Source organism: Puma concolor, chromosome B1 (assembly GCF_028749965.1).
Source record: "Puma concolor isolate L17-30 chromosome B1, mPumCon1.1.hap2, whole genome shotgun sequence".
Lineage (NCBI taxonomy): Eukaryota > Metazoa > Chordata > Mammalia > Carnivora > Felidae > Puma > Puma concolor.
The window spans coordinates 151884053-151896569 of record NC_141670.1 but is presented as its reverse complement, the minus strand read 5'-3'; the positions used below and the strand labels follow the sequence as shown (position 1 = coordinate 151896569).

General features: G+C 32.4%; 1 protein-coding gene across 4 annotated transcripts in view; it reads right to left on the bottom strand.

The window, feature by feature from the left end:
* Positions 1 to 12517, bottom strand: part of UBA6 (ubiquitin like modifier activating enzyme 6) — an 81024-nt gene that overhangs the window by 18357 nt on the left and 50150 nt on the right. For all 4 annotated transcript variants that reach the window (XM_086704914.1, XM_086704915.1, XM_086704916.1 and 1 more), the window contains 7 exons: positions 11619 to 11697; positions 10386 to 10466; positions 5975 to 6052; positions 4439 to 4620; positions 2847 to 2952; positions 824 to 913; positions 648 to 728 (listed from right to left, as the gene is read on the bottom strand). In XM_086704914.1, the coding sequence (XP_086561040.1) occupies positions 648 to 728; positions 824 to 913; positions 2847 to 2952; positions 4439 to 4620; positions 5975 to 6052; positions 10386 to 10466; positions 11619 to 11697 (697 nt within the window). The remainder of the gene's footprint in view (positions 1 to 647; positions 729 to 823; positions 914 to 2846; positions 2953 to 4438; positions 4621 to 5974; positions 6053 to 10385; positions 10467 to 11618; positions 11698 to 12517) is intronic.

Below are 12517 nucleotides of genomic sequence, written 5' to 3'. Positions count from 1 at the left end.
GCTCATGTGATTTATGACTAATTTTTTCACTGTGAGCTCCTTGTCCCTGCCTTTTTCTTCTCCATCTTTCTCTCCTTTTTTGGAGGGGGAATGGGAAAAGACAGTACATGAAATTTCAACTGTAGAGTTTCTCATCTGACAAGTTATCCTTATGTCTTGCTAGTTATTAGTACTACATATGTACCTAACAAAAGAAGTGCTATGAATAATATTTTATACTAAAACGTTGGTCTGTTTAGTGCAGGAATAAAGAAAAGTAAGAAAATACCTTTAAAGTCGCCCTCATCATAAGAGTATTAACACTACCATCCATTCACAAAATTTTCACTAGAATTCACATTGGGTTTTTTTCAAACAGTTTAACAAGTTGTTTTATTACAAAAAGCTATCATTTTTATGACATCTTTTTTAGGTTGAAGCATATGAATTGTTTTGTGGGTCAAACATGGTCAAATAATGGCAATTCCACATAGCTCATACAAACTACAAAAAGGTCATTTGTGACTTGCTAATGTCAAGATTCCTCATGCACTTACTCTGTACAATGATGTTTTTTAAAGAGGTGAAATAAACTATTTGTAGGCAATATGCAAATAAGATTACACTGAGACAGTGTTGAGATTATATTAAAATGTATTGATTTTTACCTGTAAGACTTCTTCTGCAGATGGATAGGTTTGCCAAAATTTGTTAAACAATGAAGGCTTATGGGAAAAGGAACTTTCAAACTTACATGTAAGGGAAAAAAAGAAAAAAAGTTAAAAATTGGATAATCTTCTATTCACTTCAAAGAAAAATTTCTTGAAAAAAAGATCTTTATTACCTTATCTCTTGCCCACTGTATAGTGTGTTCAATAGCAGCTGGAAAGGACTTTAGAGTACAAAATGGTATTTCCTCTTCTGGGGGATCCCGCTAATTTATAAAATATGACAACAGATAGTTAAGAAAGGCAACAACAATTTTTTATTGATTAAATTTACTTATTTTAAGACCATTAAAATTTAAAAAAAAATAATAAAATGAATCCAACATTTTTATATCTTCTTTCTCCTAGGCAATAAGAGGAAAACTGGATTCTTTTGACACTTAATCATTTGTCAATAGCAACGTAACAAAAAACATGAATTCTATTATAACTTATTATCTGTGCACTTATTTGGTACCACATAGTACTTACAGGCAGACCTCCATATATAATTAATTTTTGTCCTCTAAGAATCAGGGTGACATTGAAAACTTTACAATATTCCCCAACATTCCCCACTTTGAAAAGTAATTCAAGAATCCCCGAAAAGGTGCTCAGTATACCATGTGTTTGTTTCTCCATGGAGAAAAAAATTTAGGAGCAGGGATCCTATGTCTTTGATGCTTGGTATAGTTTCTTGCAGAAAGTGTGTATTAAATAAACAGCTAATAAGAAAGAATGAAATCTTGCTGTTTACAACAAGATGGATGAAGCTACAGAGTACTATGCTAAGCGAAATAAGAGAAAGACAAAGACTGTATGATTTTACTCATATGTGGGATTTAAGAAACCAAACAAGCAAAGGGGAAAAAATGAGAGGCAAACCAATAAACAGACTCTTAATTACAGAGAACAAACCGATGGTTACCAGAGGGGGTGGGGTGGGGGGATGGGTAATAGAAGTGATGGGGATTTAGGAGTACACTTGTGATGAGGACTGTTATGGTATTTTTGAATCACTATATTGTACACTTGAAACGAATATTACACTGTATGATAACTAACTGAAATTTAAACGAAAACTTAAAGTAAATAAGATAAAAAATTAAAATTTAAGAAATACTTTCAGGAAAAAAAAAAAAAAAAGAAACGGCAAATGCCTATGTTGTCTCAGGTAAATATACCAATGAAAAAATACCCACATCCTATTACAGGGTACATTTGGTTTAACCACTATAAAATGACACACTTTGTCTCTTTTCACTTAGAGATTTATATTTTAGTTTGTTGAGCTATGAAATATCATAAAATGTTTTATAAACCAAAGAGGGAAGCCAGAAGAGAAACCTGTTTTTTCTGGGTATTAAGCCAGAGAATATAGGAAACGATGTGGAATATAGGGAAAAATGTGGTAGAATGACAGAATCAAGGGAACTTTTAGAATTCTACAGACTTCTCTACTTTGAAAATCTTCCAACATGACCTCATAATTTTCTCCATGTAATTTCCTTCAAATTAAGCTTCTAAATTTTTTCTACTATAATGTTTTTACTATAAACTTTATTTCATAAGAGTAAATGGGAAAACAAATTTTATAAATGTTTAATAATTTTACTAAAGCAAACCTACCTATTAAATACAGTGATTTTACACTTGTTAAAAAAAAAAGAACAAGAACACTATTCTTTCCATTTTACAACCTGCGTTGATCTTTTTTAAAATCCTAAAGCCTACATTTCCTTGGCCAGAGTTTTTCAATTTTGGCAGTATATCAAAATCACTTGCAGAGATTAAATAAAATTATTACTATATCTCTATATATCTCTATCTCTTTATGTATATATGTACTGGCTCCCCTTGTGGAGCAATTGGATCTTCAGTTAAGATTTTGGACAGGTCACCAGTTCAAAGTTTGTGAGAAAAGCAATCATGCACCTCTGAGAAATAAACAGTAAACATAATAATAAGACAGTGGAAAGACAAGAAACAAAATTTGAAAATTTAAAAAGGTTAAGTTCAGCTGTATTTTAAAAAATACACATGCACATATGCATAGAAATTATTGACAGAATGGACACATTAGGAAAGATAAATCAAATCTCTGACTGAAGAGAAAAAAAATGAGATAAGAGACATTTATTGCAAAATTGGTTCACTTACATGACTATTATAGGATTCAGTTAAATGAGGTACGATAACTTCAGTGTGTCCCTTAGTGCCCATTGTTCCAGAATCTAAGAGGGGCCGTAGATTTGCTAAGCAACGGCTATTTGAAAAGATAATAGGTAACGAACATTTAAGTGAGCAATAACAATGTAAGCAGAGGACATCTTACCACTTTCTGTTGGTCATTTCACACACTGATCACTTAGTGAACGTAGTATCTTAGGAAACAGATACATTACCACCAAACAATGCATTTATCATTTCCATACCCCCTCCTTCCACAAATTCTGTTGTCCAATCTGATAATTTCTTCTCTTTCTCTTCTTACTAGATTTTGGGCTTCAACTTCTTTTTACTCTAGGTTAACTCTTTGCTAATGTCTATTTCTTCCTTGGTTATTTTTGGACTATAAGTTCTGTCTTACTATATCTTCTCAGTGTTCTCTTTATCCCAAACAATATTAACCTCTTTTTTTTAAAACTTACAATACCTATTTTCTACACACTTTAATTTCTTAAAGTTTTTATTCTTCTTTCCTCTGCCCAAGACAATAAACTTTAAAAAAAAAATTTTTTTTTAATGTTTATTATTTTTCAGAGAGAGAGAGAGAGAGACCAAGAACAAGCAGGGAAGGGGCAGAGAGAGAGGGAGACACAGAATTGGAAGCAGGCTCCAGGCTCTGAGCTGTCAGCACAGAGCCGGACGTGCGGCTCAAACTCACAGACGCTGAGATCATGACGTGAGCTGTAGTCGGCCGCCCAACTGACTGAGCCACCCAGACAATAAACTTTTAACTACACTCTAGACTGGCAAATTTTCCTCCGTTTAATAAATTTGCTCAACTAGAGCCGTAACATTAAAGAGTCATATAAAGATGTAAGAAAAATTAGTAAGGTGTACACATGATAGTCATTCATTCATCTACTTATTTAACAACTATTTACTGAATGTGTTGGGCATTGATGGGAAGTGTTGGGCAGTGATGGGAAAATAAATGGTCCTTTAATAAATGATTTAGTGAGCTAACAAATATTAATTAAATATATCAATAAAAATAAACACTATAAAGGGGAAAAAACAAATGCTGATTACCATACGGGGATCTACAGAATTGAGTCATTAAAGAAAGTCTCTTTGAATAAAGACATTTAGGCTAAAACTGAAAAGATGTGAAAATAAACCAAAGTAGGCAGATTTGGAGTCAGGAGTTTTAGAACAAGGTAAACAATTTCCTGAGTCTGAACGAGAGTATGTACTCTCACTCTCAAGTGAAAAAGCGTTGGATGCCTTATAAGAACTCAAAGAAGAAATGTGTAGCTGGAATAAGGGGATCCAACAAATAGGTAAATTTTAAGCTGGAGTGATAGGCAGACACTCTACAAAAAACATTTAGGCCATGTTAAAGATTTTGAATTTTATCCTAGGTATAATGGGAAATCATAAAAAGGATTTGGATTCAAGGAGAACTACAATAGAAATACAAAGAATAATCAGGAAATTGGATAACTTTTCAATAAATAGGTGTGGAAAAGAAGTGATAACAAAAGAAAAGACAATTTTTATGAATCCGTATTTCAAGAACATACCTGTCTACATATCTCCTGGCTTCCACATTATCTAATGCTGTAATAATTATATCTTGTTTAGTATAGAACTCATCATTGTAAATAGCCTCAGTGGCTGGACATACTTTGTTCAAGTGTGCATCTATCTTGAATTGAGGATTTATTTTCAGGGTTGCGTCAGCAGCAGTATAGCTTTTAGGTTTCTAAACAAATAACAAACAAAAACAGAAATAATAAATATTAAACAGAAAAGCTAGGCCATGACAGAACTTACATTTTTTACATGAGAGTAAAGTAATGAGACCAGCTTTCATTTTTGGTTTGTGGACATTGCATTCATTGTACATTGTACATTTAACAATCCATATTAGTCTGAATAATTAACAATTTACTAACGGAAATCTAAACAACCTCTATTTTATAGCTATTGTTCTTTAGAGTTCTTAAAATATCAGTTATTAAAGGTACAATTCCTTCTAATATGAAGGTTTAAACTAGATATGTGCCTAGAAAAAATAAGAACAGTGAATTCATTGAAATATTAGAAATCCTAACTGCAGAAAATGAGCTCTCAGAGGTATGCAAAGTTAACACACTAGTACTAAAATTTAAAAAATACTACTATTTCTGGATGGAGATATTAAAGAAATAATATACATTTTAGTTTTATAAGAGAGTCCCTTTGACATGTATTTACTTCTCAGTGCTGTCAAGCATGTAGGCAAATTGCAAACTTTGTTAGAACTCAGTAAAATAAGAATAAACAGACCTTAACAGTTCTTCTGTAAGTAAAATGCACAAAATAAATGAATTTTGTGACATATATTTTGGTTCCTGATAGACCTTATTTTTTTTTTTTTTTTTTTGTATTTGGATAGGTGAGGCAATTAGGTTAACTATGCCATCTGTTTTAGTTATTACTTTTCTGTTCATGACATTCCTTAGTTTACCAAGATTATCAATGGGCTATTGAAAAATAAAGTGCAAAAACATTTCTAAAGAAAAAGCAAATATGCCTGACTGCCTAAAGTGTTTCTTTTCTTGACTGAAATATTTTGATCTCTATGAAAAAGACTGAAAACCAGGAATATTTTACAATGAAGAGAATGTTAATTAAATAGTCAAGCAAGATCAAAGAGCAAAAAATTCTAAGCGCTAAACTTTACCTATTTGGTAATAAAGACTCCCCTTCCTTCCAAAAAAGAGTGCCAAATGTGTGATTTAGTAAAACCTTAAATTAGGAAATCTGTCTCTGCAAGCTTAGTTTCTAAGATTACATATGTACATACACCTTGATTATAAAATGAAAAACATACTGCCCATGATTTACAACTTACATCTTATATCCAAAATCAATGCAAAACCCAATTTTTATATTAAAAAATAATTTTATATTTTTCCCCAAATGTCATTCCCATTGTTTGATAATTTGAGAGATTCTAATAAAATAAAAACACATTAGGTTTGCTCAAGTGCAATTTTCTATTTATAAAAAAACAAACTCTCTTTTTTGTGGAACACAATAGATGATTTAAATTTGAAACAGTAGCAACAAACCTGTATGTGGTGAGGACGAAACAGGAACTGTCTATTCAAGTTGGATTTTTCTATCAAGTCAGGATCTGTAACTGTAACCTAGTATCAAGTAAAGAAAAAAGCTGAAATCATGTCAGAGAAAAATTTAAATTGATTTTGCTTTTCTCAGAAAGACTAAAACAATTATGCTAATTATTTTAGGTGGTAGAAATTATAATACAAATATTCCAATGGTTACCAATGCTAATGTTTTTATAGTATATTTAACTATAATTAATGTTTAGCACAGGAACATGTTAAACAAGACAGCTGAAACTGATGGCAATTCATGTTCAAAACTTTTTTCTAATTATTCAAAACAAAATGGAGACTAAAACATCACCATCACATTTTAGAAACATGTAATAGATTAGCCATAGAGGAGTTAAACATATTTCTTCTTTCTAAACATACTTGTTTTCAATTGCAACAAATTTGGAAAAGAATGCTTACATGTTCCAATTTGAAAGGAACTCTTGCTAAAGCAGAGGTCTACAAACTACAGCAGGCAGGCTGCCTGGTTTTGTAAATAAATTTTGTTGAAACACTGTCATGCCACTTGTTTGAAGTATTGTCTATGGCTGTTGTCACACTATAATTGCAGAGCTGAGTAGTTGTGACAGAGACCCTTGGTTCACAAGTCAAGAAGAGCTGCAATCTGGTCCTTTAAGAAAAAGTTTGCAGACATTCCAAGGAATAAGATGAAAAAAAGCAGCTCCAAGATACTCAGAAAAATACTGATAATGCGTTTGTCCCTTAAGTTGGCATTTGTACGAAATTGACTAGAAGCAGTATTTCTCCAGTGTGTTTAAGATGTTAGATGTTGACTGACGTTCACAAACACATTCACTTTCTTTCAACTGGTATTTCCTGAATATATGTTTTTTGGGGGGTTGTTTTCAACATTTCTATACGTGTTAGAGTGTGTCTTTTATTTTTTAAGTTTATTTATTTCTTTTTAGAGTGTGTGCGCAGGCGTGCACAACTGGGGGAAGGGAGGTGGTGTGGGATATAGAGGATCTAAAGCCAGCTCTGTGCTGACAACAGAGTCCCACACGGGGCTTGAACTCATGATCTGTGAGATCATGACCTGAACCAAAGTCAGATACAGTCAGATGCCCAACCAACTGAGCCATCCAGGTGCCCCAGAGTATCTCCTTTAAATAAGAAAAAAAAAAGCACCAAACAGAAAATGTCCTTTAACAATAAGTTTAATCAATATATAATAATTGTGATTATGGATATAAGCCTTTTTTTCCTACCTCCTCCCTGACCCCACTTTTCATCCATTTCCATTTTTTTTTTTTTTTGGCTTAAGTTTCCTTAATTCCAACCCCCTACATTCCTCACTGAATTGGTTCAGAAGTTAAACATTTGTTTCTATGTGGTCACACCCAAAATTTTCACATGCACATGTGACTTAAGATCTAAAATTAATGACAATTTCTGTCTTCCTCCTGAACAATCAGGATATTTGAAATCTCCCTTCCACCTTCCTTATCAATGAACAGCATTTTACTTATTTTGAATCATCCCATCCCCAAAGTCAATATTTTAATTAAAGGTTAAAAAAACCCTCAGTGCTTATTTAAATCTGAGAAGGCTGACAAAGGCTGCCACTACTTACCCTTGCTTTATGCACTGTCCATATTATCTAATAGTTCTTTCAATGAGAATCAATTAAGTGATAACCTTTCATCATTTCACTTGTCAGTTATTTTTACTTCTCTTGAAAGATAATTTAGCTGGGTATAGAAATCTAGGTTACTTTTCCCTTACATTATGAAGATACCCTTTCCTATCTTTAGGTGTGCATTTATTGCTGATGAGAAATCTATACGGTAATCTCTTTTTTTATCTTTGCCTTTGATTTGGTGACCAGTTTACCTTTGCAATCTCAACACAGCTGTTTCTAACTCTGGAAACTTTTGTCATTATCCTTGGAATATATTGCTTCTTCATTATCTTCACTCTTTCTGAAAGTTCTACTATACTTATGTTGGATCATGCAAATGCATCTTCTTTCATTAAAACAAGGTATCTTTCTGCACTACATTCTGGGTGCATATCTTCTATTCATCAATTCTCACTTTAGCTATATATGAATTTTAAGTTCACTGGACTATACAGAAATTCTTACCTGGCTTTTTATAAAACTTAGTGCTTTCCCCCCGCCCCCTGATGTTTCTATTTCTTTTTTCTTTTTTTTCACCTTTGGTCATTTCAAACTTTAACATTTGTTTGTTCTGTTATTATTATCTTTTTAAGTTTATTCATTTTTGAGAGAGAGAGAGAATCTCAAGCAGACTCCACGCTGTCAGCACAGAGCTTGATGCAGGACTCAAACTCACTAACTGTGAGATTGTGACCTGAGCTGAAATCAAGAGCTGGACGCTTAACCAACTGAGCCACCCAGGCACCCCTGTTTGTTCTATTATTTGTAGCACTCCTGTTATCTACAATTCTTAGCTAATCTTCTGTTTTCATTGGCTGATTATTCTTCCAAGTGGTGCCTTTTTTCTAATGGATTGTCATTTTTTTTTATTGTGAATTGTCTTGAATGGATGTTCATTTCTCTGCACAGTTCTATGTACTCTTGGTGTTAAGGTATCACCATGATGCAGTTTTACATTTATTTTAGTCAGAGCTCTGTTGATTTTAATGGTCTTATTTGTTACATTCTTCTCTCTGCTTAAAGTTTTTTTTTTTTTTTTAAGAAATATTTTTTAGAAAACAAGTATCTACTTACACTGAAAGAGAAAGCGTGTGTACATGAGCAGGGGAGGAGCAGAGACAGAGAGGGAAAGAGAATCCCAAGGAGGCTCAGCGCAGAGCTCATGCGAGACGTGATCTCATGAACCATGACATCATGACTTGAGTCAAAATCAAGAGTCGGATGCTTAACCAACTGAGCCACCCAGGCATGACTCTGCTTGGATAAATTTTTATATAATGTTGGATTCCATATACCAGTGTGGTACGTGCTTTTAGTTAACAGTTTCTCACGAGTTACTTCTCTACTTAATGTTTTGGACATACTCAAGATTGAAACACTTATGAATAATCACAGGTTTAGCTCAGGAATTAATTTCTCTCTTGGTTCCTAGGGACTTCTCTTTCCTTCTTCTTAGTTTGGCTACATCTGTAAACACTTTAAAAAAAAGAGTAATTTATATAGCGAGTCTATGTATTTGCAGTAAGATAGAGATCCGTGCACATTAACTTACTTTTTGTTACCTGAAGTCAGTATGTTTGTTTACTACAATTCTTTTCCTGACCTTTATATGCTGTAATTCTTTTCCTGATCTTTATATGCTGACAGGCATTATGCATTATAAATTTCCAAGGAGTTAAGGTATTCAGGTGATTCCCAAACTTAGGTAAGCAAGATTTTTTTTTTAAAGAAATACATTTTAAAGAATAGTGGTTTGTGAAACACAACTTAGGAAATGCAAAGCAGGAATAATATCATATGTAAGAACATCTGCCTATAACTGTGATAGTAATAAATGCCCTTTTTAAGTAGAATATTAAGCCAGGCTTTATAAATTATAAAATGTGAGCTAGTATACAAATTTTAGCCATTTCATTATTTACTGTTAGTCACTATGATAAATCACTACTCTGGGAAGCTAGTTTATATCTTAAGGGCAAAACAAAATCAGTGACATATTTTTATTTAAATATAAGACATGGCTACCCAGTTAACTCACATTTATCACCTTTAGAATTTAAATTGTACACCGAAGTTTGTATTATTCCCTCTCCTTTTGATAATCACTAATTGAAACTATACCTGAGAACTCTGCCACTTTCTAATGTTAGCTTCTTCTATCTTAAAGATTTATCTAATAATTAATAAGAAATATTAATAGAAATAGTAACAATTCTAATGTGCTTTATGGTTTGCAGAGCCCTTTCACATTTGATCTTCATAATTACATTATGTGCTATGAAGTACATATATCGGTTTCATGGTATTAGAGAAAGAAATTGAGGAACAGAGAATTAAAAATATGTTGCCATAGGGTCACATATCTTTTGAACAGTGGTCAGGCTAAAATCAGAATCTTTCAATTCCTAGCTTAAGTCTTTCTCCTCAGAAATCAGTATTTCAGCTCTATGCAGTCAAATACAGTTAAAAAATGGGCAGCAACAGAAATATAAAAATTTAACTCTCAAGGATTTATATCTTTTGGTATAAATGTTTATTTTTCAAAGAGAGTGGGGGAGGGGCAGAGAGAGAGGGAGACAGAGGATCTGAAGTAGGCTCTGCACTGACAGCAGAGAACCCAATGCAGGGCTCAAACTCAAGAACAGTGAGATCATGACATGAGCTGAAGTTGGACACTGACTGAGCCACCCGGGAGCCCCTCAAGGATTTATGTCTTACCATTCCTTTTTCTTTGCCTGTGCCAACACCAAGTAAAGCAAAATTTTTTAACATTTCACAGCCTATGGCTCCACATCCTACCTATGGAGAAGAAAAATGAAATATAACCGATTAAATAAAACCAAAACTACTAACTAAAGAGAAATTTCATCTTAAACTTACTTCAAATGACAATTTATAATATATACATACTTTTAAAAATAACTTGAACATCTGCGATTCATTTTACTTTAATTAATTTATGATACTATTATAACTGGTACAGTTAAAAATATATAAATCAAGTAAAGAAAAGCATAATATTTACACTTCCTTTAAACAGAAGACACTCCAACAAAAGCTAACAGTTGAGCTCATTATTTCTATGAGATAGAAACAAACACCACAAAATATCAGTGCAGCATTTTAATGAAAAAGATTTTTTATTTACAAATAATTTTCAAAATTCATTTGATGGAGATTTTCTAAGAATTTCTATATGTATGTAAAAGCTTAGCAACAGTTGCTGACATTCAAAACATTATTTAAAAAATTATTACTAAAAATTAGAATTATTTTTAGAACTGACTATAATTAAAAAACCCATAAATGACAAGAAAAGGAGTTTTTTTTGTATCAGGGAGAGATATCCTGCTAATGCACCAAGACATTTAAGAAAGTCAGATACATTACCTACATCTTCCTTCATGCGGTAAGAAAAAATTTTAAAACATGGAAAAATATCCCAAACCTAATTTTTAATGTATTTCTAGAAAATCATTTAATTTCCAAACTATCATACTCATATTTTAATTTTAAATGTATTGTTTTTATACTAGGCATTGACAAATATTTTTTGTAAAGGGCCAGATAAATATTTTCTGTTTTGTAGGCCATATGGTTTCTGTCATAACTACTCACCTCTGCTATCATAACATGAAAGAAGCCACAAACAATATATAAATGAACGGGCTTGGCAGTGTTCCAATGAAACTTTACTTACAAAAATAGGCAGCAGCAGTACACTGGATTTTTTTTAGACCATATAAATCTTTCACCTTTTACAAAGATAGGCAGCAGGATTTCGCCTGTGGGCCATAATTGGCAAACTCCTGTCTTAAACTTTTACTGAATGTCTACTCTTTAGGAATTGTATTCACTCAAGACTCGAATTTGCTTTAATAAGTTAATTTGATGGTACACAATAGGAGTCTGACTGTGCTACTTATTATTCTCATCATTATTTATACTTACCAAGAAGATATTCAACTTTTGTAGCTTCTGACACAAAGTGTCTCCAATGCAAGCTCGTAGGGCATCATATCTATCTCCTCTGCAGAAAATAATATATATCAAAAACCAGAAAGACATAAAAAAATTGTTTAGTTTCACTACTGTTAATACAAATTTAATGTATATTTTAAATAGGATACACTAGAATTCCTGACAATCTAAAGGAAAATTGTCTTATTTCAAAGAGGAAAAAAACCCATTAAGAAATCAGTTTTTTCTTTTTCCATTTGATTTAATATCCTATGTTCAAATGACTTATGTAAAGGTGACTTCAGTTTATCTAGAAAAGACAGTTTTCCAAGGTAGGAATTTTTAATAAAGGTTCCTAGAGAAGTCTATGGAGGAGCTTTGGAGTTGTTAACACATTTAAATTGAAAGAAGAACTTTGGATTATGTGAATTTGGGGTAGAATGAATCCATAAGCTTTTATTTCTCAGAGGTTTGACTCAAAAAGATGAAGAATGACTGATGTCAATATAAAAGTTGCAGAGAGCATCTATTTTCATCTAAGTTCAGAATGGTATTTTGTTTTGTTTTGACTTTATTTACTTATTTATTTAGAGAGCCCTGACACAGGGATCTATCTCAACAACCACGAGATCATGACCTGAGCCGAAATTAAGAGTAGGACGCTTAACTGACTAAGCCACCCAGATGCTTCCAGAATGGTGTTTTGAATGCTAACTATTATCATGGTATACAATTTAAAACATTATATTCATTATTTATAAAATGGTAAAGAGATATTGCATTCTTTTGACACTTAAAATAACCTCTAAGTAGAGGAAAAAATGACTGTAGAAGTCAATAAGTTACAAGAAAAGACATCTAAGACAAATGCATATTTGAGCACAAACCCT